The sequence below is a fragment of the Balaenoptera ricei genome, chromosome 8 (genome assembly GCF_028023285.1).
Source record: "Balaenoptera ricei isolate mBalRic1 chromosome 8, mBalRic1.hap2, whole genome shotgun sequence".
Classification (NCBI taxonomy): Eukaryota; Metazoa; Chordata; class Mammalia; order Artiodactyla; family Balaenopteridae; genus Balaenoptera; species Balaenoptera ricei.
In genome coordinates, this window is record NC_082646.1 from 107,024,552 (window position 1) to 107,052,149 (window position 27,598).

The 27,598-nt window shown below is 50.6% G+C and overlaps 1 protein-coding gene across 1 annotated transcript; it reads left to right on the forward strand.

Moving 5' to 3' along the window:
* On the forward strand, window positions 1-27,556 carry CAPN1 (calpain 1). The gene is made up of 22 exons (XM_059931969.1): window positions 1-637; window positions 1,385-1,652; window positions 1,807-1,876; window positions 2,143-2,261; window positions 3,900-4,033; window positions 4,121-4,289; window positions 5,135-5,218; window positions 5,573-5,658; window positions 6,018-6,092; window positions 6,232-6,392; window positions 20,640-20,818; window positions 21,713-21,724; window positions 22,508-22,719; window positions 22,819-22,858; window positions 23,440-23,505; window positions 23,592-23,649; window positions 24,436-24,500; window positions 24,900-24,968; window positions 25,227-25,305; window positions 25,931-26,047; window positions 26,339-26,397; window positions 26,772-27,556. The coding sequence occupies exons 2-22, from the start codon at window positions 1,386-1,388 to the stop codon at window positions 26,796-26,798; spliced, it is 2,148 nt and encodes a 715-aa protein (XP_059787952.1). The 5' UTR covers window positions 1-637; window position 1,385; the 3' UTR covers window positions 26,799-27,556.
* The last annotated feature ends 42 nt before the right edge of the window (window positions 27,557-27,598 follow it).

Below are 27,598 nucleotides of genomic sequence, written 5' to 3' on the forward strand. Positions count from 1 at the left end.
AGCTGCCTCAGCCCGAGGTAATCTCGGCCCCGCGCTTAGGACGCGCGGGGCCGGGGGCGGAGGGACAGCTGCGGCCCCGCGGAGGAGGGGCGCCGGGGGAACGGACCCGGGGCTGTGGGCGGCGGCGCCGCCGGGCCGGACTCCCGGGAATGCCCTCTGGGGGCGCCGCGTGGGGTGGGGCCGCCCGGCCCTGCAACTCGAGCTGTTGCCCCTGGTTAAAAATACCCCCTGTCCTGTCCTCTCCCTCCCCATCCCCCGCGGTGCCCTTCCGCCCGGGCCCCAGCCCTCCCCACCCCGACTGGCGCTGGCCCCTCCCCGGGGACAACTCTGCCTTTTACTAATTTGTCCTCTCGCGCAGTTGGCCCGGCGTCTGCGGAGGGAGGGGCGGGAGACACCGTGAGTGAGAGAGATAGTCTGAGAAGGTGCCCGAGAGATAAGGGAGTGCAGAGAGGAAGCGGGGTTGGAGCCCGAGGAGGAGGAAGAGAAGGAGCAGAAGGAGGGAGGGAGGGAGGAGGGCGGAGGGGCCGCGGGAGGAGGGCGGGGAGGAGCGCTCTTCCTGGTTGGGCCCTGTCCTCAGCTGCCACCGGGGAAGCCAGCCGCAGGGACCGCAGCGACCCCCCGAACACTCCTCCCCCAGGTAAGGAGGTGGGTGGCCGGGCCGGTGTTCCCGGAGCCTGGCCACTGCTCCCGGGCTGAGGGGCTACCTCTACCCCGGGCTCTCTGAGTGCCTGGGACTGGGGCGGGGGCTGGGGAAGCCGCACAGCTACGGCGCCCGCCCCAGCCTGCGTTCCTCACTGCCTCCAGCGGCCGGGCTGCGCTGGGCTGGGGGAGGGCCGGAGGGGAAAGGACTGAGGCGCAGCAGCCCTGATCATTCAACCTGTCTCAGGAGCCTGGGGAGGGGGACCCCGACGGCCTGGAGTACTCAGCCCCCAAGCCAGGGAAAGGGGCCAGTGTACAGGAGCTCGGCTAGTTTGAGGAGGGGGGTTACAAGCAGGGAAACAGTCAAAGAGGCCTTCCCTGGGGTCTCCCACCTTCCTGGTTCCTTGTGTTATTATTTCGGGCTCCGCCCTTCCCCAACCTGACTGGCTGACCACAGGACTGCAGACCCAGGACAATGGGCATCTGGGAGAAGAGAGGTGGTAGCACTGGGTGGGGGTAGGGAGATGGTGGCCAGCATACCTGGGGGGATGGGAAGCCCCTCTCCAGGGTTCTGGGAGCAAAGGGAGGTGGCAGCCCTGATTCAGTGAGAGGAGCAGTGAGGGGGGGAAACCCCAGGTCTGGGGAGGAAGGATGGCAGCGGGCTGGAGAGCAGTGTTAGCAGACAGGAGCCCCAGCTCTAGTCCTGGGAAGGCCTGGGTTCTGACCAGGCCCATCTCTCCCACAGGATGGCTGAGGAGGTCATCACTCCGGTGTACTGCACCGGGGTGTCTGCACAAGTGCAAAAGCAGCGGGCCAAGGAGCTGGGCCTGGGCCGCCATGAAAACGCCATCAAGTACCTGGGCCAGGATTATGCTCAGCTGCGGGCTCACTGCCTGCAGAGTGGGGCCCTCTTCCGTGATGAGGCTTTCCCCCCAGTGCCCCAGAGCCTGGGCTTCAAGGACCTGGGCCCTAGCTCCTCCAAAACCTATGGCATCAAGTGGAAGCGTCCCACGGTGAGAGGGGCCACCCTGGGTGGGATCCAGTTTACTCCCTTCCTGGGTGAGGAGTGGGAATAGGACTCCAGGTCCCTAGAGTGGGGTCTGGGATGGCTGGGTTCCAGTTTCTAGGAGGGGCTGGCCCAGAGACAGGACTCTGGGTCTCTTGCAGGAGCTGTTCTCAAACCCCCAGTTCATCGTGGATGGAGCCACCCGCACAGACATCTGCCAGGGAGCACTGGGTAGGCCCTGGGGTGTTTTGAGTGTTTTTTCAAAGTAGTTCCCTATACCCGTTCCTTCCTGCTCTGCCTCAGCCCCTCCCTTCTGCAAGCCCAAGCAGGCTCTGGCTATCAGTGCTGGGGCTGGTTTGCCCAGATTCCTGGGTCTTTTCTGTAAGTTGAGGGGCACCCTGCCCAGGGAACCCCAGCTTCTTCCCAGCATGGCACTCGTGTGCACCATTGGGTGCAGATTGGTAGAGCAGGCCTGACGTGGCTCTTTCCCATCCCAGGGGACTGTTGGCTCCTGGCGGCCATCGCCTCCCTTACCCTCAATGACACCCTCCTGCACCGAGTAGTTCCACATGGCCAAAGCTTCCAGGATGGCTATGTCGGCATCTTCCATTTCCAGGTGAGGAGCCCCACATGCACCTTGGGCAAGGGGGATGAGGGAGAGGGGTAGCAGGCACTGGAGGTGGTGGGGACACTGAAGTTAGGGTGGCTCAGGGCCACACCTTGCAGGGCCAGTCATCCCTCTCGAAAGTATTGTATTTGACCTCTTGATTCCATCTCCGATCTGTCATGTGTGAGAATCTGTCATGTGTGAAACGGTTGGGCAGGTATTTCGGCTGGCAGTTTTCCTGGATGCTTGTGCACATCGGGGGAAAAAAGTGCTTAGAAGAGTAGAAAGATCTCTGTGTTATGTCCTGTGGGACAAATCCTTTTCCTCCTCAGGGTCTCAGTTTCCCTATCTGAGAAACAGAGAGTGTTCTGCCGGGGAAAACCGACCAGCACATGTGGCCATCTACACCCTTGGCATCACTCCACCCACCCACCCACTCCCACTCCCAACTCCGCCTGCACTTTGGCAATCGCCAGCCTCTTAGAGAGCCTTGCAGAAAAGAAAGACTCGGGATTAAGCCTATCTGAACCAGCTTTTCCTGATGTTGTTTGCTCACAGGGCCCATTTTTCAAATTACACTAATGAATTCTCAGTAGGCTGGTTTTGAGAGAGACACACCCCCAGGAAGCCTGGATGAGAATCTCTGGCCCCCGTGTCCTCTCCTTCCGCCTAGCCAGGGAGCCCCTTGCCCTACCTCGTCCTCACCCGCCTCAGCGCCTACGGCTTGACTTGCAGGACCCACCGTGCGGTGGCAACTACTTTGGCCAAGTGCGGCACCTGCCAGCGCTGGCCCACTGGGGCGTGGCCTCACCGCCCTTTCCCCACCGTTTCCCCTCACTCCTCCAATCCGCTCCTCCCCGGCCTCTGATTGGCCCGTTCACTCCCTCACAGACAGTACGGTGGGCCCACCTCCTCCCGTCGACCCCTTGTTCCGCGCACAGACACAGCCCCGAATGCCGTAGCACTGAGTCACTTTTGGCCTCGACGGGCCGACTCCTACCCCTCTGGGGAACTTGCCCCTCAAGGCATCTATGAAGCAAACCCTGCGGTTTGCTGGCCACCTTGTGGTTGAAGGATCTGGATGACACATTTTCATTCCACACCTAATTTACATAGGTATAGGTATCTGCACCCCCCCCCCCCACACACACACACCCACCCCGGCCACCTTGTGGTTGAAGGATCTGGATGACACATTTTCATTCCACACCTAATTTACATAGGTATAGGTATCCGCACCCCCCCTACACACACACACACACACACACACACACACACACCCCGGCCTAGAATGGGGAGGGGGAAAGGCAGGGGTCATGGCCTTAAAAGGTTCCGGGAGAGCCAAGGCCCAAGGGCTTTGCAACCTCTCCATACCTGAAGAGTCACCTTGGTCTGTTTCAAAAACTATCAGCAATGCTGCCCTAAAAACTACCTTCCTAATCTTCTTTAGTTTTCCCATGAGGAAGGCATTGCTGTTCCCTTTCGTGGAGAGGGAAAGTGAGGCTCAGAGAGGATAACTTGCTCAGATCCCGTGTCTAGGGTATATGACCTAGAATCAGGTATCTAGTAAGTGGGAGAGCTGCTGAGGCTTGAGCTCAGGCCCAGGGGATCTCAAAGCAGGTACTCACTATGCCCCTCTTCCCCCAGCTGTGGCAGTTTGGGGAGTGGGTGGACGTGGTGGTGGATGACCTGCTGCCCACCAAGGACGGGAAGCTGGTGTTCGTGCACTCTGCCCAAGGCAACGAGTTCTGGAGTGCTCTGCTGGAGAAGGCCTATGCCAAGTGAGTAGGGGCCCAGCGAGAGCTCCAGGCCACCCCCAGAGTGTGGGGTCCCGCTTGGTGCAGAGTGCTGACCTGGGCCTCCCACAGGGTGAATGGCAGCTACGAGGCCCTTTCAGGAGGCAGCACCTCCGAGGGCTTTGAGGACTTCACAGGTGGGGTCACCGAATGGTACGAGCTGCGGAAGGCGCCCAGCGACCTCTACAGCATCATCCTCAAGGCGCTGGAGCGAGGCTCCCTGCTGGGCTGCTCCATTGATGTGAGTGCGCGCCATCCTGTGACCTGAGTCTCCGAGTGGTTCCCTCTCCCTACCCAGCCCAGCCTCAGACTCGCTGCAGGCTTGGCTCCAGACCCCATCCTTCACCTCACACCATCCCCGGATCCTCACCCAGCCTCGCCCATCACTTCAGTCCCATCTTCCACCTCCATGCCTGGCGTCATCCTGGTCCCCAAAACCTCAGACCTCAGCTTGTTTTCCTGACTTCAGCTCCACGTTCCTGTCATCTAAGGCCTTGCCTGTCTGCTCTCCAGTTCGCAGCCTCAGACCTCAGCTCCTTCCTAGTCCCAGCTCCCGTGGGCCCCCGCTTCTTCCCGTACTCCATTCACTCCCTCAGTTGCTTTTCCGTTCCCACGACTCATCCTCAGACCTCCTTCATCCTTGATCTCAGCCTCCACCCCCCCCATCACTGCATCCTCCACTCTAACCCCGCCCCCATGCTCTTCCCCAGTCCTACCCGACTCTAGTCGGTTCTCGGCCCTCTTCTCCACCTCACTGTGTCCCTCCACATGAGGTCCTCTGAGGACCTCGTGGCTCTGTGGTGAGGGGAGGGGCGATGCATGGCTGTATGTATGTGTTCATGCATGTTTGCACGGGGTCTGGCCAGCTCTGGCCAAAAGCAGTGTCAGTGGGGTACACAGGCCCCGCCACCAGTGGTAACATTGGTGAAGTAGCAGGCAGCACCCCTTCCAGGGGCTGAGATGGGGTCAGGTTTCCTGCCTATCACTTCCCATAGCTGTTGTGTGTGCAAGGGAATGCCAAGACTTGGGGCTCATCTGCTGACCGGGGATGGGAACACTGGCCATAGTATGTGGGTCTTTCTGCAGATCTCCAGCATTCTGGATATGGAGGCTGTCACCTTCAAGAAGCTAGTGAAGGGCCACGCCTACTCTGTGACCGGGGCCAAGCAGGTACTGCCCCACGTGGAGGTCTTCCCTGCAGGGTGGTTCCTGCTTCCTTGTCTCTCTGGCCCATGGCCAGGGCTGTGGGAGAGGCCGACTCTTCCCTTGACCTCCTGCAGCACCTTTTCTATCTCCTGGGGACTCATCCAGAGATATTTATCTTGTGCCACCCTGACTTACTCTAGCTTGTGCACATAGCTGCCGTCCTCAGCAGGTTATTCCCCATCAGGCTTCTCAGCTATACGTCCCACGGTGGGTGCTGGGTGCTGGGTGCTGAGCTGGGCTCGGCGAGGGTGAGGTGGAGGGAAGGGGTGCTAAAAGTGTGTGCCAGAAGCAGGCACTGATGGGAGGCCTGGGGAACAGGTGAACTACCAGGGCCAGATGGTGAACCTGATCCGGATGCGGAACCCCTGGGGCGAGGTGGAGTGGACAGGAGCCTGGAGTGACGGGTGAGGGGCCGCGGACACCGGCCAGGGAGGCTGGGGGAGGCTGTTCAGTGCCACTGGCATTTCTGCCGGGGGCTCTGCCAGGCCAGGGTGGGCTCGGGATTGGACAGAGGGGCCCATCTGCATGCGACTGGGTCTGAGCACTGCCCTGACAGAGCTCAGGCTGTGCGGGCCGCTGTGCCCAGCCTGTGAGCGTCCTCGGGGCGTCTGACCCGGCCCCTATAAGACAACCCCTGGGACTGGGATCTCTGGACTTGGCCTGGAGGAGGCCTCCTGACCCGGGCCAGGGGAGGACAGGCCTCAGGGACAGAGGCTGGGCAGGTCAGTGGCCGGCAGCCCCTGGCAGTGCCCTTTCCCCACAGCTCCTCGGAGTGGAACAACGTAGACCCTTATGTTCGGGAGCAGCTCCGGGTCAAGATGGAGGACGGGGAGTTCTGGTGAGCAGCCCCTCTTCAGTCTGGCCATTCTTGGGGACAGGCACCCCAACTCCCAATCCCCCCAAGCCCAGCCGTGCCACGTCGCTCGGTGCCCTGGCTGGGGGCCCTGGCTCACCTCTCACCTCGACCCCCGCCCCAGGATGTCTTTCCGAGACTTCATGCGTGAGTTCACCCGCCTGGAGATCTGCAACCTGACGCCCGACGCGCTCAAGAGCCAGAGGTTCTGCAACTGGAACACCACCTTGTACGAGGGCACCTGGCGGCGGGGGAGCACCGCGGGGGGCTGCCGCAACTACCCAGGTGACCTGGCATTGAGGGCGCAGTGGGGCGGGGTCTGGCCCTGCTGCCCCGGACATGTCTTCTCTCTGAGCCTCAGTTTCCTCGCTTGTAAGGTAGGGGTAGTTGTGCTGACCTCGCGAATTTGCTTTGAGGATGAAATATTGAATGTCCTTGTAAATTCCAAAGAGCCACATTTGATTCCCTTGCTGGGGTCTGAGCCAGAGTTCTGACAAGGGGAGAAGGCTTCGTTGCTGTCCAGCCACCTTCCTGTCACTCCTCATTCTGAGACCTTCCTCCTGGCCCACTGTCTCCCTCCTTGATCCTCTGTCACCTTTCCCTGGGCATCTAGATGCATGGGGTATCCGTCCTCTCCCATCTTGCCTTCTCTTCTTACCAAGCTAGAGTCCTCATCCTTACCAGGTTGGAGTCACCATTTTAATCTCCCCCCTGCAAATGCTCGCGTTTCCCAGCCCCTGTGTCCCTCTGCTCCTCTTACCTGGTACAACCATAACCCTAGTTGAACCCTCTCCACCGGCTCCAGGACCGCTGACTGTGCCTGGAGAGAAGTTACACACCTGGGGCAGTATTTTCCCTGTAAATTCACAGACGCAAACCTCAGTTGTGCACTTTGCATGACCCCAGCAGCTCCTATGAGTATGTTCTCACTCTCTCCTCGGACCTGCCTCCACTGTCACTCTCATCTGATTTCATGGGACACCCGTCCCATTCCCACCCCCAAATCCCCCAGCCTGTCTGGACCTGTGCCTGCCTTTGCTGCCTTGCCGCCCGGGACAGTGGCAGAACTGTCCCTGCTCGTGGGGACCCCCCACCTCTGCTCCAGACTCCCTTCTCCCTCACTCTGAAAGCCTCCTGCTCCTTCGTCTGTCACCTCTCACTCCGTGTCATGATGAGAGAACTGCCTGCCTCAAAACAGTCGCCTGTCTCTCAACCCACTCCCCCGCGCATTTCTCTGCTCCCCTTCAAAGTGAAATTTCTCAGGAGTGCCGCCCTCGGCGTTTCCTTGCTGGCTTCCAGTTCAGTGTTTAACCCCCTCCAACCCAGCTTCCACCCCACCCCGGTGCTGCAGCGTCTCACTGGCCAGCTTCGGCTGTGTCGCGTCCACCACTACAGCTCTGCTCTCATGACCTGCCCCCTTTAGCAGTTCTCAGGCTGGCTCACAGCCCTCTGTTTTCAAGCATTCTTCTCCCTCGCAGGGATCTAATTTCAGTTTTTCCCCAAACAGATGACCACTGTTCCCTGTACCACTTATTGAGAAGTCTATCCTTTCCCTGCAGCGCCAGCCCCGTCATACAGTTCCCACGTATGTGTGGGTCTGTTTCTGAGTTGCTTTTCGGTCCCTTGGCCTATCCCACTGCCAAGAGTGCATTGGTTTAGTAGCTATAGATTTATAAGTCCTGAAATTGGACAGGATGAATTCCTTCTTCAAGAGTCTCTTAGCTCTTTGTGCTCTGTGCTTTTTTTGTTTTCTCTATGTGAATTTTAGGATCAGTTTACCAAGTCCTACAAAAAGCCCTTTTGAGATTTTACTTTGGAATTGGATTGACTCTGCAGACCAATTTGGGGAGAATTGACATCTTTACAATTTTGAGTCTTCTTATCCAAGAATGTGGTATATCTCTTTATTTATTTAGGCCTTCTTTAATGTCTTTCATCATAAAGGGCTTATACATCTGTTGAGATTTATTCCTAGATATTTTATCATCTTGTTGCTGTTGTAAATGGTATCTCTTTTAAAATTACCTCTCCCAAGTAGTTGCTGATACTATAGCATGCAGCTGACCTTTTAAGTTTATTCTGTATCCAGCAAACTTGTTAAACTGTAGTTAACTTTACTCATTTTTCTGTAGATTCTTTTTGCTTTTCTAACTGACAGTATAGCATCTGAGAATAGTGATGAATTTGTTTCTTTTCCAATTCTTATTATTTTTGTTGCATTTTCTTGTGTAATGTGCTGGCCAGGCCTGCAGCATGCTGACTAGCGCTGGCTATGTCCTGGTATTACCCCTCTCTCAAAGGAAAAGTTTTTACTAGTAAATGTTGACTGTAGATTTCACCACTAAAAACTTTTCTACTCTAGGTTTTTGTTTTTGTTTTTGTTTATATATTTATTTATTTATTGCTGTGTTGGGTCTTTGTTGCTGTGTGCAGGCTTTCTCTAGTTGCAGTGAGCGGGGTCTGCTCTTCGTTGCGGTTCGTGGGCTTCTCATTGCGGTGGCTTCTCTTGTTGTGGAGCACTGGCTCCAGGTGCGCAGGCTTCAGTAGTTGTGGCGCACGGGCTTAGCTGCTCCGCAGCATGTGGGATCTTCCCGGACCAGGGCTCGAACCCGTGTCCCCTGCATTGGCAGGCGGATTCTTAACCACTGCACCACCAGGGAAGCCCCTTGTTTTCATTTTTGTATGCACCTTTTATCAGATTAATGAAGCTTAATGTTATTAAATACTTTATTATTAGAATTAGCTTTTTTCTTCTATCTGTTAAAAAGGTAAGTTACACTGATCACTTTTCTAATATTAAATTAACCTTACATTCCTGAGATAAAAACAACAGAGTCATGACATAACTTTTTTTATACAATAATTTTACATCCATGTTCATGACTGAGATTTGCCTATAGTTTTCCTTTCTCATACTTACCTTGTTTAGTTTTGGTATTGGTGCTGTATTTGGCTGGTAAAGTGAACTGGGAAATGTTTTCTCTTTTTCTGTTTTCTAGAAGAGTTTGCATAAGGTGGGTATGATTTTTTGCTTGAGTGTTTGGTGGAACTGGTCTATAAAGCTGTCAGGCCTGCTCTTTTATTTATTTATTTTATTTTTTAAAGAATTATTTATTTATTTATTTTTGGCTGTGTTGGGTCTTCGTTTCTGTGCGAGGGCTTTCTCTAGTTGCGGCAAGCAGGAGCCACTCTTCATCGCGGTGCGCGGGCCTTTCACTATCGCGGCCTCTCTTGTTGCAGAGCACAGGCTCCAGACGCGCAGGCTCAGTAGTTGTGGCTCACGGGCCTAGTTGCTCCGCGGCATGTGGGATCTTCCCGGACCAGGGCTCGAACCCGTCCCCTACATTGGCAGGCAGATACTCAACCACTGCACCACCAGGGAAGCCCTCTTTTGTTTTATTAATCCTATGAGGGGTTTGTCAATATTAGTCTTTAAATAGAAATGATATTTTTACTTTATTGATCCTTTTTAGTATTTTTTCTGTATTATTAATCTTTGCTTTCTAGCTTGTTATCTCATTCCTCTGCTTTCTTTGGATTTATTTTTAGACTTTATTTTATGACGTCTTTTTTTTCTTTCCAGTTTTATTGTGGTGTAATTGACATTCAGCACTGTATAAGATGCACAGCATAATGATTTGACTTACATACATCATAAAATGATGACCACAGTAAGTTTAGTGAACATCTATCATCTCATATAGATATAACATTAAAGAAATAGAAAAAGTGTATTTTTTCCTTGTGATGAGCACTCTTAAGCTCTTAGGGTTTACTCTCTGCACAACTTTCATATATAACGTATAGCAGTGTGAATTCTATTTATCATGTTGTACATTGCAGCCCTAGCACTTATTCACTTTAAAACTGGAAATGTATACCTTTTGACCACCTTCATCCAATTCCCTCTGCCCCCACCCCTTGCCTCTGATCACCACAAATGTGATCTCTTTTCCTATGAGTTTGTTTGTTTGTTTGTTTTTGAAGTATAATTGAACTACAGCGCTGTGTGAGTTCCTGGTCCACAACATAGTGATTCGATATTTCTGTACGTTTCAAAACGATCACTACAATAAATCTAGTTGTCATCTGTCACCATACAAAGATATTACAAAACTACTGACTATATTCCCCACACTGTACATTTCATATCTGTGACTCATTTATTTTGTAATTGAAAGTTTGTACCTCTTAATCTCTCTTACCTATTTGTCTTCTCTCTCTCTCCCCCTCCCCTCTGGCAACCACCTGTTTGTTCTCTGTATCTCTGACTCTGTTACTGTTTAGCTGTGTTTGTTCATTTGTTTTGTTTGTTTAGATGCCACATATAAACAAAATCATCCAGTATTTGTCTTTTTGAATTAGTGTTTTCATTTTCTTTGGAAAAATACTCAGGAGTGGAATTGCTGGATGTCATGATAGTTCTATTTTTAATTTTTTGAGGAATCTCCATAGTGAGGAATTCCATTTTGAGGAATCTCTGTGTTCTCCATAGTGGCTGCACCAATTTACATTCCCACCAACAGTGCACAAGGGTTCCCTTTTCTCTACATCCCTGCCAACACTTATTTGTTGTCTTTTTAATAATAGCCATTCTGACAGGTGTGAGGTGAAATCTCTTTGCGATGTTGATTAGTTATGTTGAGGATTTTTTCATGTGTTCGTTGGCCATCTGTATGTCTTCTTTAGAAAAATGTCTATTCAGTTCCTCTGTCCATTTTTTAATTTGGTTGTTTGTTTTTTTGATGTCGAGTTGTATGAGTTCTCTGTATGTTTTGGCTATTAACCCCTTATCGGATATATCATTTGCAAATTTCTTCTCCTGTTCAGTAGGCAGTCTTTTCATTCTGTTGATAGTTTCCTTTGCTGTGCAAAAGCTTTTTAGTTTGATGTAGTCCCGTTTGTTTATTTTTGCTTTTGTTTCCCTTGCCTGAGGAGACATATCCAAAATAATTTTACTAAGACCCATGTCAAAGAGCCTACTGCCTATGGCTTCTTCTAGAAGTTTTATGGTTTCAGGTCTTACCTTTAAATCTTTAATCCATTTTGAGTTTATTTTTGTATATGGTGTGAGAAAGTAGTCGAGTTTCATGTTTTTGCATGTAGCTGTCCAGATTTCCCAACATCATTTATTAAAGAGGCTGTCTTTTCCCCCATTTTGTATTCTTGACTCCTTTGTCATAAATTGCCCATATAAGTGTAGGTTCATTTCTGGGCTCTCTGTTCTGTTCCATTGATGTATGTGTCTGTTTTTGTACCAGTACCATACTGTTTTGATTACTGTAGCTTTGTAGTATAGTTTGAAGTCAGGGAGTGTGATATCTACAGTTTTGTTCTTCTTTCTTAAGATTGTTTTGGCTATTCAGGACCTTTTGTGTTTCCATACAAACCTTAGAATTATTTGTTCTAGTCCTGTGAAAAATGTCATTGGTAGTTTGATAGGGCTTGCATTGAATCTGTAGATTGCCTTGGGTAGTATGGTCATTTAAACAATATTAATTCTTCCAATCCATGAGCACAGTATATCTTTCCATTTGTGTCCTCTTCAATTTATTTTATCAGTGTCTTATACCTTTCCAAGTACAGGTCTTTTACCTCCTTAGTTAGATTTATTCCTAGGTATCTTATTCTTTTTGATGCAATTGTAATTTTATGACTTCTTAAATTAGACACTTATTTCATTAATTTTTTTTCCTGTGTATGCACCTAAAATGATAAATTTCCCTCCAAGTGTACCTTTGAGTTACACAATTTTGATATGTAATGTTTTTAAGAATTGTAATATAATTCACATACCATAAAATTCACACTTTTAATGTGTACAATTCAGTCATTTTAATATGTTCACAATGCTGTGTGATCATCACCATCACCTAACTCCAGAACATCTTCACTGTGCTGAAAAGAAACCCTGTATCCATTAGAAGTCACTCCCTAACCCTCTCACCCACCAGCCCTGTAACCAGTAATCTAATTTCGTCTTTATAGATTTGTCTATTCTGGACATTTCATATAAATTGAATCGTGCAATATGTGGCCTTTTGTGCCTGGCTTTTTTCCCTTAGCATAGCATTTTCAAAGTTCATCCATGTTGTAGTGTGATCAGTACTTCATTTCATTTGTAGGGCTGAATAATATTCCATGATATGGATATACCACATTTTGCTTATTCATTCCAAAGTTGATGAATTGTTTCCAGTTTGGGACTATTATGAGTAATGCTGCTCTGAACATTTATGTACATATGTTTGTATGAGCATATGTTCTCTTGGGTCTAAAGTAGGAGTGAAATTTTTAGGTTGTATGGTAACTCCATGTTTAACTTTTTGAGGAACTGTAAACTGTTTTCCAAAGTGGCAGCCATTTTACTTTCCATTTTACATTCCTCCTAGCAGTGTATGAGGGGTCCAATTTCCCCACATCCTCATTAACACTTATTGTCCAACTTTTTTATTATAGCCATCCTAGCGGGTGTAAAGTGGTATCACATTGAAGTTTTGATTTGCATTTCCCTAATGACCAATAATGTTGAGTATATTTTCATCTATTTATTGGCCATTTGTGTATCTTTTTTGGACGGTCTATTCAAATAGTTTGCCCATTTTTAGATCGGGTTGTCTTTTCATATATTCCTTATATATATATATCTCTTTATATATTCTGGATGTGAGCCTTATGAGATAGATGGTTTGTATGTATTTTCTCCCATTCTGTGGGTTGTCTTTTCATTTTCTTGATAGTGTCCTTTGAAGCACAGAAGGTTTTAATTTTGATGAAGCCCAATTTTTATTTTTTTCTTTTGTTGCTCATGCTTTTGGTGTCATAATCTAAGAATCCATTGCCAAATCCATGGTCATTTATCTGTGTCTTCTTCTGAGAGCATTATGATTTTAGCTCTCTTATATTTAGGTTGTTGATCCATTCTGAGTTAATTTTTGTTTATGGTGTAAAATAGGTACCCAACTTATTTCTTGTGCTTGTGGAAACCCCCGTGTCCTAGCATCATTTGTTGAAATACTATTCTTTCCCCATTGAATGGTCTTGGCACCCATGTCAAAAATCAATTGGTGGGCTTCCCTGGTGGCGCAGTGGTTGAGAATCTGCCTGCCAATGCAGAGGACACAGGTTCGAGCCCTGGTCTGGGAAGATCCCACATGCCACGGAGCAACTAGGCCCGTGAGCCACAACTACTGAGCCTGCGCGTCTGGAGCCTGTGCTCCGCAACAAGAGCGGCCGCAACAGTGAGAGGCCCGCACACCGCGATGAAGAGTGGCCCCCGCTCGCCGAAGACCCAACACAGCCAAAAATAAATAAATAAATTAATTAATTAAAAAAAAAATCAATTGGCCATTTATGTATGAGTTTACTTTTGGCTCTCAGTTCTGTTCTTTTAGTCTGTATGTTTATTTTTATTCTAGTACCACACTGTTTTGATTATTATAGATTTGTAGTAAGTTTTGAAGTCAGGAAGTGTGAGTCTTCCAACTTTGTTCTTTTTCAAGGTTGTTTTGGCTTCTGGGCCCCTTACAATTCCATATGAATTTGAGGATCTGCTTTTCATTTCTGTGGGAAAAGGTTGTTGGAATTTTTTTTTTTTTTTTAACGACTAGCTAAACTGAATTGCAGAGCATGAATTTGATTGTTTTATAGCTACTTTATTTATTTATTTATTTTTTGGCTGTGTTGGGTCTTCGGTTCGTACGAGGGCTTTCTCTAGTTGCGGCAAGCGGGGGCCACTCTTCATCGCGGCGCGGGGACCGCTCTTCATTGCGGTGCGTGGGCCTTTCACTATCGCGGCCCCTCCCGTTGCAGGGCACAGGCTCCAGACGCGCAGGCTCAGCAGCTGTGGCTCACGGGCCCAGCTGCTCCGTGGCATGTGGGATCTTCCCAGACCAGGGCTCGAACTCGTGTCCCCTGCATTAGCAGGCAGATTCTCAACCACTGTGCCACCAGGGAAGCCCCAGGTTGTTGGAATTTTGATAAGGATTGCATTGAATCTGCAGATCACTTTGGGTAGTATTGACATCTTAATAATATTGAGTCTTCCAGTCCATGAAGATGAGATGTCTTTTGACTTTTCTATGTCTTCTTTAATTTGTTTCAGCAATGTTTTGTAATTTTCAGTGTACAAGTCTTTCAACTCCTTGGTTAAATTTATTCCTAGGTATTTTATAGTTTTGGATGCTGTTATAAAGAAATTGTTTCCTTAATTTCCTTTTTGGATTTTTTCATTGTTGGTGTATTGAAACACAACTGATTTTTGTGTTCTGATGTAATCTGCAACTTTGCTGAATTTGTTATTAACTCTAAACTTTCTTGTGGATTCTTCAGGTTTGTCTATATACAAGATAATGTCATTTGCAAGTAGAGATAGTTTTCTTCTTCCTTTTTCAATTTGGATACTTTTTCTTTTTCTTGACTAATTGCTCTAGCTAGAACTTCCAATACAATGTTGAATAGTGGTGGTGTAAGTGGGCATCATGTTCTTGATCTTGGGGGGAAAGCTTTCATTTTTCTTTTTTTTTCACCACTGAGTATGATATTGGCTGTGGGTTTTCCATAAATGCCCTTTATCATGTTGAGGAAGTTCCCTTTTATTCCTAAATTTCTGAATTTAAAAAAAAATTTATTTATTTATTTTTGGCTGCACTGGGTCTTCATTGTTGTGTGCAGGCTTTCTCTAGTTGGTGGCAAGCAGGGGCTACTCTTTGTTGTGGTGTGTGGCCTTCTCATTGCGGTGGTTTCTCTTGTTACAGAGCACGGGCTCTAGGCACGCGGGCTTCAGTAGTTGTGGCACGCAGGCTCAGTAGTTGTGGCTCGCGAGCTCTAGAGCGCAGGCTCAGTATTTGTGGCACATGGGCTTAGTTGCTCCGTGGCATGTGGGATCTTCCTGGATCAGGGCTCGAACCTGTGTCCCCTGCATTGGCAGGCGGATTCTTAACCACTGCGCCACCAGGGAAGTCCTGAATATTTTTATGATGAATTTGTTTTGGAGTTTCTAAAATGCCTTTTCCATGTCAGTTGAGATGGTCATGTGTTTTTTTTTCCCTTTGTCCTATTAACATGATGTATTACATTGATTGATTTTCTTATGTTGAACCATTCTTGCATTCCTGAGATAAATCCTATTTCATAGTATGTAATCTTTTTAATATACTGTTGGATTTGGTTTGCTAGTATTTTGTTGAGGATTTTTGTATTGATATTCATAAATGTTACTGGTCTGTAATTTTCTTTTCTTGTGATGTTTTTATTTGGCTTTGGTATCAAGGTAATGCTGGCCCCGTAGAATGAGTTACTTTATCAAAAGAAATAGTAATGTAAATGAGAAATCACATAGAATAGTAATTAAAGCACTGTGTACCTATATTAAAAAAGAAAGAACTGAAAACAATTGCCTAATTTTCCACCTTAAGAAACTAGTAAATGGGCAAACTAAACCCAAAGCAAGCAGAAGAAAGCCAAATAAATGAAACAGAGAAACAATAGAGAAAAATCAATGAAACCAACAGTTGGTTCTTTGAAAAGCTCAGCAAAAAGTGCAAACCTTTAGCCAAACTGAACAAGAAAAAAGACAGAAGACTCAAATTACTAAAATCAGGAATTAAAGAGAGAACATCACTATCAACCCAACAGAAATAAATGATTTATAAGAAAATACTGTGAACCATTGTATGACAACAAATTAGATAACCTAGATGAAACTAACAAATCCCTAGAAAGAAACAAACTATGAAAATTGACTCAAGAAAAATAAAAAATCGGGATAGACCTGTAACACTTAAGAGATTGAATCAATAATCAAACCTCCCAGTTATTATTTTATTGTTGATTTTTAACTTAATTTCCTTGCAGTCAGAAAATATGATCTATATGAGATCATAGCTTAGAAATAAACAGAAACTGGTGGTATGGCCCAGCACGTGGTGAGTTTTCATGAATATTCACGTGTTCTTGAAAAGACTGGCTAACACATACATTGTGTTAGCACTCCTGTAAATATTTTAAATATAACAACCTGCTTAACATTCACACTGACCCTATGAGGGATGTACTACATTATCACTATTTTACAGATAAGGAAAGTGAGACACAGAGTGATTAAGCAATTTGCCAAAGTCACTAATAAGTGGCAGAGCTGGGATTTGAACCCTGTCAGTGTGAACCTGGAGTCTGTTCTCTTGACCAGTATACTGTTCTCTGAATGTTAGGGGGAATCTTCTATAATTGTTCATTATATCAAACTTATTGATCACTTTGTCTGCTTAATCTATCCATTATTGGAAGAGGAATAATAAAATCTCACACCATCTTGCTGGCTTTGCCAATTTCTCCCTTTATTTCTGTCAGTTATTTTTCTTTGCATATGTTGAGCTAGGTACATCAAGTTTAAAATTGTTATAAGTTCCTAGTGAATTAAACTTTTTTTTTTTACTATCTAGTGACCACCTTCATCTTTAATAATTCTTTTTACTTTCAAGTCTGTTTCAGTCTGTGTTACTATGCTGTTGCAGTTTTCTGTTAGTTACTACTAGTACTTTTGTGGTATGTCTTGTTATACCATTTGATGTCCGATCTTTCTATAGCTCAGTGTTTTAGTTATCGCTCATAAATAGCATATAACTGATTTTTTTAAAAGTTGAATTTGGAAAACATTGTCCTTTGATTGGAAAGTTTAATCCATTTACATTCGTAGTGATTACTGATATATTTGTATTTATTTCAGCAGACTTACTATGCATTTTCGATTTGTCCCTCCTGCTATGCCTTCTTTTGGATTGAATTTTTTCTTTTCTCTCTGCTAGTTTTTCCCTCTGTGAGTTTGGAAGACAGAAGAGCTTGCTTAATAAGTTCCAAAGCTAGTTGATCAATATCTTTACCCTCCACCTGAATAATGTAAAGACTTGAGAATATTTAAGTTGGATCACACCCTCCCTTTGTTCAATCTGCTATCTTTAGCTAGTATTTTAATTCTTAACAGTTTTCTGCCTGTCCTAAATTAAGCACCATCATCATCCCCATTATTTGTGATAGCCCGTATTTGTTTGATTACCCACATAATATTAGTATTTTTGCTCACTATTCTCATGAATGGTGAGACCTTTCATCTGAGATCATTTTCTGTCTGTCTGCAATATATCCTTTTGAATTTCTTTTACTGAGGGTCTTTTGGTGATAAACTTTCTCAGTACTTGTATAAAATGCCTTTATAGTGTGCTCATTCTTGACAATTCTCTGGATATAGAACTCTGAATTGACATTACTTTCACTTCCCTGAATATGCTATTACTCTTCACTCTGCTTCCACTGTCACTGTGTGAGTCGGGAGTCTGTCTGTCTACCATGCCTTCTGAAATGGTTTGTCTTTTCTCTCTTTTAAGATTCTTTTTCTTTGATATTCTACAATTTGACCATGATGTGTTGAGGTGGGGATTTCTTTTTATTATGCTTTGGATTTGTCGAGCTCCCTGTGTATGAAGATTGATGTCTTTCAACAATTCTAGAAAATTGTTAGCCATGATCTTTTAGAATATCACCTTCCTACTCTCTTTATTTTCTCCTTTTGGAATGCCAATCAAATGTAAGCTGGACCTCCTCAGTCAACCCTCCAGATCTCTTAACATCTCTTAAATGTTCCATCTCTGAATCTCCCTGGATTGCATTCTGGGTAGTTTCTTTAGATCCATTGTCAATGCCCTAATTTTCTTTTTTGCTGTTGGTTAATCCTTCCAACAAATACTTAATTTCACTTGAAAAGTTTATTTCTGGAAGTGTTAATGGCTCTTTTTCTAATCTGTTCATTCTTGCTCATATATTCAAGCATCTCATTTATTTCTTTAAGTATAGTAAGCCTAGTCTTTCATATTCTGTGTCTGATAATTTCAGTATCTGAAGTCTTGGTGAGTTGTTGTTTGTCGTTGTGGCTGCTCATTCTCAGCCATCATGAGGTTCATCCATTGTGGCTGCTGGTTCTCAACCTTCTGAGGTTTTTGGCTTATTTGACCTAGAATTTATCTTCAGGAGTTGTTTGAGTTATTGGATGAAGTTAAGTTCGTCTAGTGTTTCTGCCAGTCACCGGGGATACTCCCAACCCAGGACTCTTAAAAATAAATTTTCTCCTTAAGGTTTTTTTTTTGACCTCATGGGCAGCATGAATTAAATCTGCAAGCTCATGAGAAGGCTGGCTTGTGGTTATAAATCCTCAGAGAATGTTTCACTTCCTCCCAGTGGTTTTATTTTTCTTTCACACTTACCCTGCTGGCATTCCTCATGGGGCTTCCAGTTTTATGGCTGTGATCTCCTACTGGACCTTATCTCCTGCCCCTGAGCCCAGGCAGGACTCAAGATCTCTAGGAGTCTGCAGAAATCCTTTGGCATTATTTACCTTTCATGGCTCCCAGTTTCCATTTTTTAAAACAGCTTTATTGAGATATAATTCACATACCACATAATTCACCCATTTACAGTGTAAAATCCAATGTGGCCTTTATATATTCACAGAGTTGTGCACCCATTATCACATCAATTTTAGAACGTTTTCATTACCCCCAAAAGAAAACCTATACCCCCTGGCTCTTACTCCCAAGCCCCTCCTCCCCCTCATTTCCAGGCTACCACTAATCTACTTTCTGTCTCTATGAATTTGCTTGTTCCCGACAATAATTTAATATAAATGGAATCATACAACACGTTGTCCTTTGTGACTGGCTTCTTTCACTTAGCATAATGTCTTCAAGGTTCATCCATGTTATGTAGCATGTGTCAGTACTCCATTCCTTTTAATTGCTGAATAATATTCCATTGTTTAGTTATATCACATTTTGTTTAAATTGGGTTGTTTCTACCATTTGGCAATTATAAATAATGCTACTTGGAACGGTCACATGTTTTTTGTGTGGGTGTATGTTGTCATTAATCTTGGATATACACACACACACACACCCAGAGGAGTGGAATTGCAGGGTCATATGATAATTCTGTGTTTTACCATTTGAGGAACTGCCAGACTATTATGCAAAGTAGTTGCACCACTTTACGTTCCCACCAGCTGTGCGTGAGGTTCTGATTTCTCCACATCCTCGCTTATTTTTTTTAATTTTTTTTTTTTATAAATTTATTTAGTTTTGGCTGCGTTGGGTCTTCATTGCTGTGCACGGGCTTTCTCTAGCTGTGGAGAGCGGGGGCTACTCTTGGTTGCGGTGCACGGGCTTCTCATTGCAGTGGCTTCTCTTGTTGCGGAGCACAGGCTCTAGGCGTGTGGGCTTCAGTAGTTGTGGCACACAGGCTCAGTAGTTGTGGCTCATGGGCTCTAGAGCACAGGCTCAGTAGTTGTGGTGCACAGGCTTAGTTGCTCCGCGGTATGTGGGATCTTCCCAGACCAGGGCTCAAACCCATGTCCCCTGCATTGGCAGGCGGATTCTTAACCACTGTGCCACCAGGGAAGTCCCCACATCCTTGCTTATTATCTGTCTTTTCGATTAATGTTAATTTTGTATGTAAGGAGGGGGAAATGCTGGACTTATTGGTGCCTTTAAAAAGAAGTTTTGCGTATTCTATCCGGCACTTGGTTGTTTTAGTCAGGAGGATTGTTCAGGCAGCTGAATCACTAAATTGCCAGAAATGCAAGTCCCCCTCAGCCCTTGCAGCTCAGTGGCCTCCTCTCAGACCCTGCTTTCTCTCGCCCTCTTCTAAGTCACCGTCCACACAGCAGCCACCTTCTTTTCTTTTTTCTTTTAATATTTATTTATTTGGTTGCACCACGTCTTAGTTGCAGCAGGCAGGCTCCTTAGTTGCAGCTCCAGGGCTCCTTAATTGCAGCTTGCCGGCTCCTTAGTTGCAGCAGGCGGGTTCCTTAGTTACGGCAGGAGGGATCCTTAGTTGCGGCACGCGAGCTGTTAGTTGCGGCACGCGAGCTGTTAGTTGCGGCGTGCATGTGGGATCTAGTTCCCTGACCAGGACTCGCACCAGGGCCCCCTGTACTGGGAGCACGGAGACTTATCCACTGTGCCACCAGGGAAGTTCCTGCAGTCACCTTCTAAAATCCTGATCCAATCATGCCCCTCCCAGTGCAAGCCTGTCAGGGGGTCCTTTTGCTCTTTGATTCAATCCACACTTCTTATCACCGACCCTGCTTCCGCCAACCTCTGCCAACCTCCCTGGATCCCCTGTGCTCACTGGAGCCCCAGGTGTGGGTCTTTTCTTCTCCCTCTGCCTAGGCTTCCCAGGGCTTCCCCTTCAGGTCTCAGCTCAAATGTCACCTCGAAGATTCCTTCCCTGCCCGACTTCAGCTTGCTTTCTTTGTAATTGTTCCATTAACTAACCTGACTTGGTCATGCTTTGCCTCCGGTTCGTTCTGGCATGGGAGCTCATGAGGGCAGGGACCCTGTGTATCCCTGTGGCACATCTGTCACTTGGCACACGGTGGCCACAGTAATATTTGTTGAATGAATGAATGAATGAAAACATGGGGGAGGGAAGGCTTGGGGTGACTGCTCTGCTTCTCCTCTGATCCCGCCTCCCTACCTCCTGCAGCCACCTTCTGGGTGAACCCCCAGTTCAAGATCCAGCTGGAGGAGACGGATGACCCAGACGACGACTACAGCAGTCGGGAGTCAGGCTGCAGCTTCCTGCTCGCCCTCATGCAGAAGCACCGGCGTCGGGAGCGCCGATTTGGCCGCGACATGGAGACCATAGGCTTCGCTGTCTACGAGGCGAGTGAGCCGGCGGATCGCCCAGCACCCGGCAGAGAAAGCGGCCTCCCGGCGAGCTCCGCCAGGGAGCGCCAGCGGCACCAGAGGACAAGGCGGCGCCCGCCCGTCCTGAGCCGACTGGGGCCAGTCACACCCCTGAGGCACGCAGCCCTAGACTGAGCCTTCGGGAGGCACCTGCTGAGGCCCTCCGCCAGCACTGGGGCAGCCAAGGGCCTAAAATTCATCCCGTGAGGCGGATGGAGGATGAGGAAGATGCTAGCTAGGAGAGGGGAAGGTTCTGGGATTCTCCCCTGTCCTTAGAGGCTGCATGGCTGCTTTTGGGCAGAGGGATCTGCCTTAGCTGACACCTGGGAGAAAGACTTTGACTCAGTTTCAGAAAGAAGTGGGCAAGTGGTCTTCCCTGAAGGAGTAGTGAGCTCCCTGTCTTGGAAGTATGTATGCAGAGGCTGGCCATGGAGGGCCCTGCTTCACGCACTGTATTCAAGACAGAAACATCTGGATCTCCCTGGTGGGGGTAAAGGACAGTCGCAGCCTCAGCCCAGGCCCACAGCCCCTTGTAGCAGATTGGGGTGCACCTCCAATGTCCCTGGGCTGGAGGACTCTGCAGTTGGCCACCCCGGGGGTCAGTCCTGGAGGCTCTGGTTCAGAGCTGAGGTGCAGGGCGTTCCAGGGACAAAGAGGGCCCTGCCTGGGCCTCCCTCCTGGGGTCCTGGGGTCCCTCTCTGGCATGAATACAGGTCTGGGTCAACACTGGCCCCTGTCCAGGACCCTGTCTCCTGGTCTCCTCATCCCATCATTTTCATCTTAAGAACTCAGGGCCGTTGCCCAGCACACACCACAGCGTCTGCCCCTGGGCCAAGCAAGCATCTCTAACTTCCCTCATCTCTCTGGCAGGTCCCTCCGGAGGTAGGTGTGGCATCTGACTCGCCTGGATTTGCACACCCTTGAACACACATGGCCCGATGGTGCCCAGAGGGAGCAGGACGGCAGCAAGCCCACACGTAGAGAGCTAGGAAGTCTCCTCATTCTGGGGCTAACACGGTGCCCCCGCCCCCTGCCCACTGTTCAGTGGGCAGAGCAAACACTGTCCTCCTGGGGGTCAGAGCAGGTAATAAGTAAGGGAGCTGGATTTGAACCCTGGCCCTCAGAGCCCCACCTGACACGCACCCATGAGGCTCTTCCTGTCTTACTGTTTACACTGAGGCCATCTGGGGTGCTGGTTAGGAGCAGGTTGGTGAGTGGGCTGAGTGTCCTGTACCCTTGAGCAAGTTGCTTAGGCTCTAAGCCTTGGCGTCAGTGTCTGTAAAATGAGTTGTCATGAGTGTTAAGTGAGGTGACGTGTAAAAGGCCCTGCAGTGTCTGACACAGGGGAAGCTCCGGGTAAGGATAATGAGAAAGTTATTTCATGGTGTCGCAGTATCTACATTCACCTCATGGTGTCTCCTCCCCTCCACCCGGTGCAGTAGGCAGGGCTGTTACCCCCATTTTACAGATGAGGCAACAAGCACTGTGACTTGTCAGGGTCAGGTAGCCTGTGGGTGACTGAGCTGTGACACAGCTCTCCAGCCGTGTGGCCAGAACCTGGAGCCTGGGGTCTGGTTCTGGGTCTGGATCTGGGTCTGGGGGCAGCTCCTAAGGGTGGGCTGAGCGGGCAGCTGCAGCCCCCGCTCCCTCCTTCCCTCCCGCCAGCTGATGGGCCAGCCGGCCGTGCACCTGAAGCGGGACTTCTTCCTGGCCAACGCGTCTCGGGCCCGCTCCGAGCAGTTCATCAACCTGCGGGAGGTCAGCACCCGCTTCCGCCTGCCGCCCGGGGAGTATGTGGTGGTGCCGTCCACCTTCGAGCCCAACAAGGAGGGCGACTTTGTGCTGCGTTTCTTCTCAGAGAAGAGCGCTGGGACCCAGTGAGTAGAAGACCCCCTCCCCGCTCTCCGCGCCCCCCCCACGCCCCTCCTGCCCCACCCCCACTGCTGACTGGCCCCCTGTCTCCCCACCCTCTGCAGAGAGCTGGACGACCAGATACAGGCCAATCTCCCTGATGAGGTACGTGCCCTGCCCCCACCAGCCACCCTCCTCCTCTCCCTCACCCTGGGTGTCCTGTGCCCTGGGCTCCGGCTGGCAGCGCAGAGCCCCTCCTGGCAGGAGCCGTAAGAGTAATACTAATCCCTCATTTGCCCAGCACTTTACAGTTTGCAAAGGACTTTGTGATAATAATGGCACAGGGTCCCTGGGTTCTTGCTCTCTGCTGGGTCTGTGCTGAGCTCTTTACCTGGGTCACCCCATTTCCTCCATAACAGTTGTGTCAGGGTGCTGTCACTATCTCCCCTCTCAGTGGGAAACTCAAGTTCAGAGAGGTTAAGGAACTTGCCCAAGGTCGTGCAGCAGGGAATCAAAGCCTCACTGTTCATCATTGAGCTGACCTTCACCCTCCACATTTAGGCCACAGAGGCCTGGACAGGGATAGAGTAGGGGCCAGGTTCCCATTTTACAGATGAGAAGAGTGAGGCTCAGAGGTGAAGTGCCACATAGCTGATGAGTGGTCCCAGCCCTGCCTCCAGCAGCTGCCCATGCAGGGGCCTGGCTGGGGCACCCCTGACCTGCTCTCCCCCCGCTTCTCCATCCAGCAAGTGCTCTCAGAAGAGGAGATTGATGAGAACTTCAAATCCCTCTTCAGACAACTGGCAGGGGAGGTAGGCTGGGCGTGGTGGACGGGTGCTCGGGGGCACCGAGGGGCAGCCTTTCCCCAGAGTGGGTGCCATCCTCCCTCTTCCCCCAGGACATGGAGATCAGCGTCAAGGAGCTGCGGACCATCCTCAACAGGATCATCAGCAAACGTGAGCATCCCTGAGGGGCTGCTCTCCACCCCATGTCCTGCTTCCCAACCCCCCTACGCCCCCACCTCCGTTCCTCCAAGCTCCAGAATCTAGCCTTCCGCTCCCACCCTGGGCTGAACCCAACCCCTTGGTCTTCGTGGGTGCGGCACCCTCCACCACCTTTCTGAGCCCTGCTCACCCCCTTTTTCCTCCCAAACTCCTCATGCCGTCTTGCTGTTCTCCATGCCTGAGCGCTGTGCCTGGTGTAATTAGAAGCTTAGCCGGCTGACAGCACCTTAGGGCCAGTGTGTGGGCCCCATTTCCTCCCAGAAGGCAGGTGGCCGGCTTCACTCCCCAACGTGCAAAACTGAAGGCAACCGCCCTTCAACCTTCCCTTTGCCCCCGCCTCTGACCTCTCACCTCCGACCTCTGTCCATGCTGTTCCCTCAGCCCAGAACCCCCCTCCTGCTCTTCTCACCCTTCGGGGCCTGCAGCAAACCCCACCCCTGCCGTGACCACCTATGCTGCACGTTTCTACTGTGTTTCTTTCACTTCTATTTAGCACTGTTCCTTTTCACTTGGGTCTAATGGCGGTGTTGACGTGCCTGTTGGGACACCGGCTTGACCGCTAAAATACCTTAAACTCTTTTTTCTGATGATGGAATCCTACACACCTACTAGCCTAGATTTTACACACCACGGGACAGGAATGGTGCCTCCCGGACCCTTGTCCCGCCAGTGTGCCCAGCACGGGGCAGGCCCGGGAAGCTGGCTGGGTTGAGGTGTTGGGACTGGTTTTTCTTGCAGACAAAGACCTGCGGACCAAGGGCTTCAGCCTGGAGTCCTGCCGCAGCATGGTGAACCTCATGGACGTATCCTCCCTTTGCTTTTGCCTCCTGAGCCGGGCTTTGGGTTGGGATGTAGGCATGGGGAGAGCCCTGGGTGACCCATCCCAGGAGTAGCGCGGAGAGAGGGACAAGTGTGGACAGACCAGTTCCTTCCTGGCATCTTCCCATTGATCGGGGTGGGGCGGGGACCGAGGCACAGGCCTGTGTTGAGTGAGAGGCGGGCAGGGCCCCGTCTGCAGGTGACCCTAAGGCTGGTGCTCTGTTTGCGCCCCTCCCAGCCACCCCGATTCCGGCCTGGCCCCAGGCAGCCGTCTGCGTGCTCCTGCCCCTTCTCCCCTCCCCCTCCTCGTCTTGCTGTCCCCGGTGCTCACTCACCCGGTGCCTGGTCTAAGCTGTGGAGTTTTCTTCTTAATGGCCGCCCAGCGTGATGGCAACGGGAAGCTGGGCCTGGTGGAGTTCAACATCCTGTGGAACCGCATCCGGAATTACCTGGTAGGTGGTCCCTGCTGGCAGCACCCTCCCCTCCTCTGCAGCCTCAGTCACGGCGGGCGGCCGGGCTCCGGCTCCCAGACCAGCTGCGTGGACTAGTCCCTGGCCCTGGGTCTGCCTCTCCGAGCCCACGTATCCCAGTGGCTGACCCCCTTCGGGCCTCTCCCCTCCACCCTGGTCAGCCCTCCACCCTGGGCAGATGGGAAGGGCTGGATGCTCGCCAAGCCCTCACCCTCTGCCCCCCACCCCCACCCCCCGCAGTCCATTTTCCGGAAGTTTGACCTGGACAAGTCGGGCAGCATGAGTGCCTACGAGATGCGGATGGCCATCGAGTCTGCAGGTGAGGCCTGAGGGCTGGTGGCACTCGTGGGGCCCCAGGGAGATGGCCCTGGGTCGCTTCTCTGACAGCTACCCAGGGCGGTGGCCCACCCACTAGCCCTTGTCCCTGGAGGGGGTGATGGCAATGGTGGTGAAGTAGTAACAGCCGTCTACTGCCTTTTTCTCCTGGTGACTGAGCCAAGCGCTTTATCAGCATTTCCTTTTGTTCTGACTGCAGCCGGATGAGGATAGGGTCTTTTATTATCCCACTGAGCAGAAAAAAGTGCAGCTCAGAGAGGGGTAGTGACTGGCCTGAGGCCACACAGCCAGGGAGGCGTGGAGCTGGCCTCCAGAGCTTCCAAAGGGAGCAGTGCAGGGCTCTCCTCGCAGTCCCACGTCAGGATGAGGCCAGGGCATTCAGAACAAATGAAACTGGACCCTGGGCCCTGATGGCCAGCACCTGCTTCCCTGGGGCACTCTGGGTCCTCAAGCTCTCTCTGGACCAGCACTTGCCCAGCTCCCGGCCCTGCCCAGGAGGTCTTCATGCCCCCCAGCCCTGGGGCTCACCCTGCCCCGCCTCAGTCCCCCTCTCCGCCCCCTCTGGCCCGGCTGCACCTCCCTGGCCCTCACCTGCTCTCCTGCGCCAGGCTTCAAGCTCAGCAAGAAGCTGTACGAGCTCATCATCACCCGCTACTCGGAACCCGACCTGGCTGTGGACTTCGATAACTTCGTGTGCTGCTTAGTGCGGCTGGAGACCATGTTCCGTGAGTGTCCCCGTCGGCTCCCCCCTCCAGCTCAGTCTCCAACTCGTCCCCAACGAGCGTCTCGGGGAGGTGGAGGTCCAGGCAGGCTGAGTGCCAGGCGACAGGGAGTTGGGTGGGAACTCTGGAGGGGGCTCTCGAGCAGCAGGAAGGGCTGCTCCCCGGCTGTGAGGGTGAGAGAGCTTGCGGCGCTGTGGGGAGGTGGGGGTGAGGCAGGAGGTGGGCCCGGTCCTGGCCCTGCCTGAAGGTCCCACTGAGTTCTCCGCCCCATGTCATCATTTCTTGAACACACAGGGTTTTTCAAGACCCTGGACACGGATCTGGATGGAGTCGTGACCTTTGACTTGTTTAAGGTGGGGCTGTCCTCCGGTCGGGTTGGGGAAGGTGCTCAGGGGCGGTGTTTTCTTACCCTCCTGGGCTGGAGGCTGCGGCCTCAGTGCCAGCGCCAGCCCTAAGGCCGGCCACCTGGGTCCTGCAAGGACACGCTTGGGTGTCTGGGTCCTGGGAAGGATGGGCCAGACCCCTGGAGGCCTGTACAGGAGCCAGCAGCCTGGGCTCCCAGGGGTCGAGGAGGAAAGAGAGTGTCCCGCCCCCCTCCCCGGGAGGGTCCCTCGCCCACCTGCACTCAAGGGGGTGAGGAGATGGCGACTCCTGAGCCATGGAGCTGGGAGGCCGGACTTGGGGTTTCTGCGCTGGCTGACCCCTCTCTCCGCCCTCTGCCCGGCAGTGGTTACAGCTGACCATGTTCGCATGAGGGGCTCTTGCATGAGCCCCTTGCTGTGCTTCTCTGCCCTCCTCGTCTGCCGGGCCGTGCCTTCCCGCCACGCCACGCCAGGCCACACCAGCTGCAAGTGCCTTCCTTGGAGCAGGAGGCGGCCTCGTCCTCGTCCTCACCTCCCGGCCGCCCCAGTTCATTTGTTCTGGGCAGAGCTGTGTGACCCTCCCTGCCTCCACTGGCCACGGGCTCAGATGGACTCCCCCAGCCCCTCCGGTTGCCAAACTGGGAAGGCAGCTTTTGCTAGTTTCTGCCTCAGGATGGGGCCCCAGGGGGAGCTGACGGCCCCAGGCCTCTGGACATCCTGATGTGTCCCCTCCCCTCCCTCCACAGGCCACCCATTCCACCCCCAAGCCCACCACGCCCACCTGCAGACTTTAAACTATAACCACTAGCTCTGCACAGCCTGCCGTCTAGCCGTGCGGAGCGCCCTCCCAGCTGGGGCCTGCTCCGCAGGGCTGGGAGTGAATGCCTGTTCCTTCCTGTGCCGAAGCCCGTGCCCCCCTCTGCCCCACACTCCCCCCAGCCCTGTCCCCACTTGCCGACCAGGAGCGGCCTGGCCTGCGGGGTGGTCAGGCCTTCCCTCCCTCCCTCCTTTTTTATATTGGTGATTTTAAAGGGGCCTCTGTGGGGACTGATGTACCACCTACGGGGGTGCCAGAGGCACCTGGGCATGGGGTGGGGCAGTCTCATGTTTCCATGCAGAGAAACCCCAAATAATAAAGGAAACGGCCCCACCTTTGACTCTGGAGTGTGTTTCTGCCTAAACCTGCTGCCCA

What these genes read in the sequence shown, in the direction of transcription:
- CAPN1 (XM_059931969.1), top strand. Translation starts at nt 1,386, where the DNA reads ATGGCTGAGGAGGTCATCACTCCGGTGTACTGCACCGGGGTGTCTGCA. An exon ending in CATCTGCCAGGGAGCACTGG is followed by an intron (nt 1,877 to 2,142) that starts GTAGGCCCTGGG and finishes TTCCCATCCCAG; the next exon opens with GGGACTGTTGGCTCCTGGCG. An exon ending in ACCGCATCCGGAATTACCTG is followed by an intron (nt 24,969 to 25,226) that starts GTAGGTGGTCCC and finishes CACCCCCCGCAG; the next exon opens with TCCATTTTCCGGAAGTTTGA.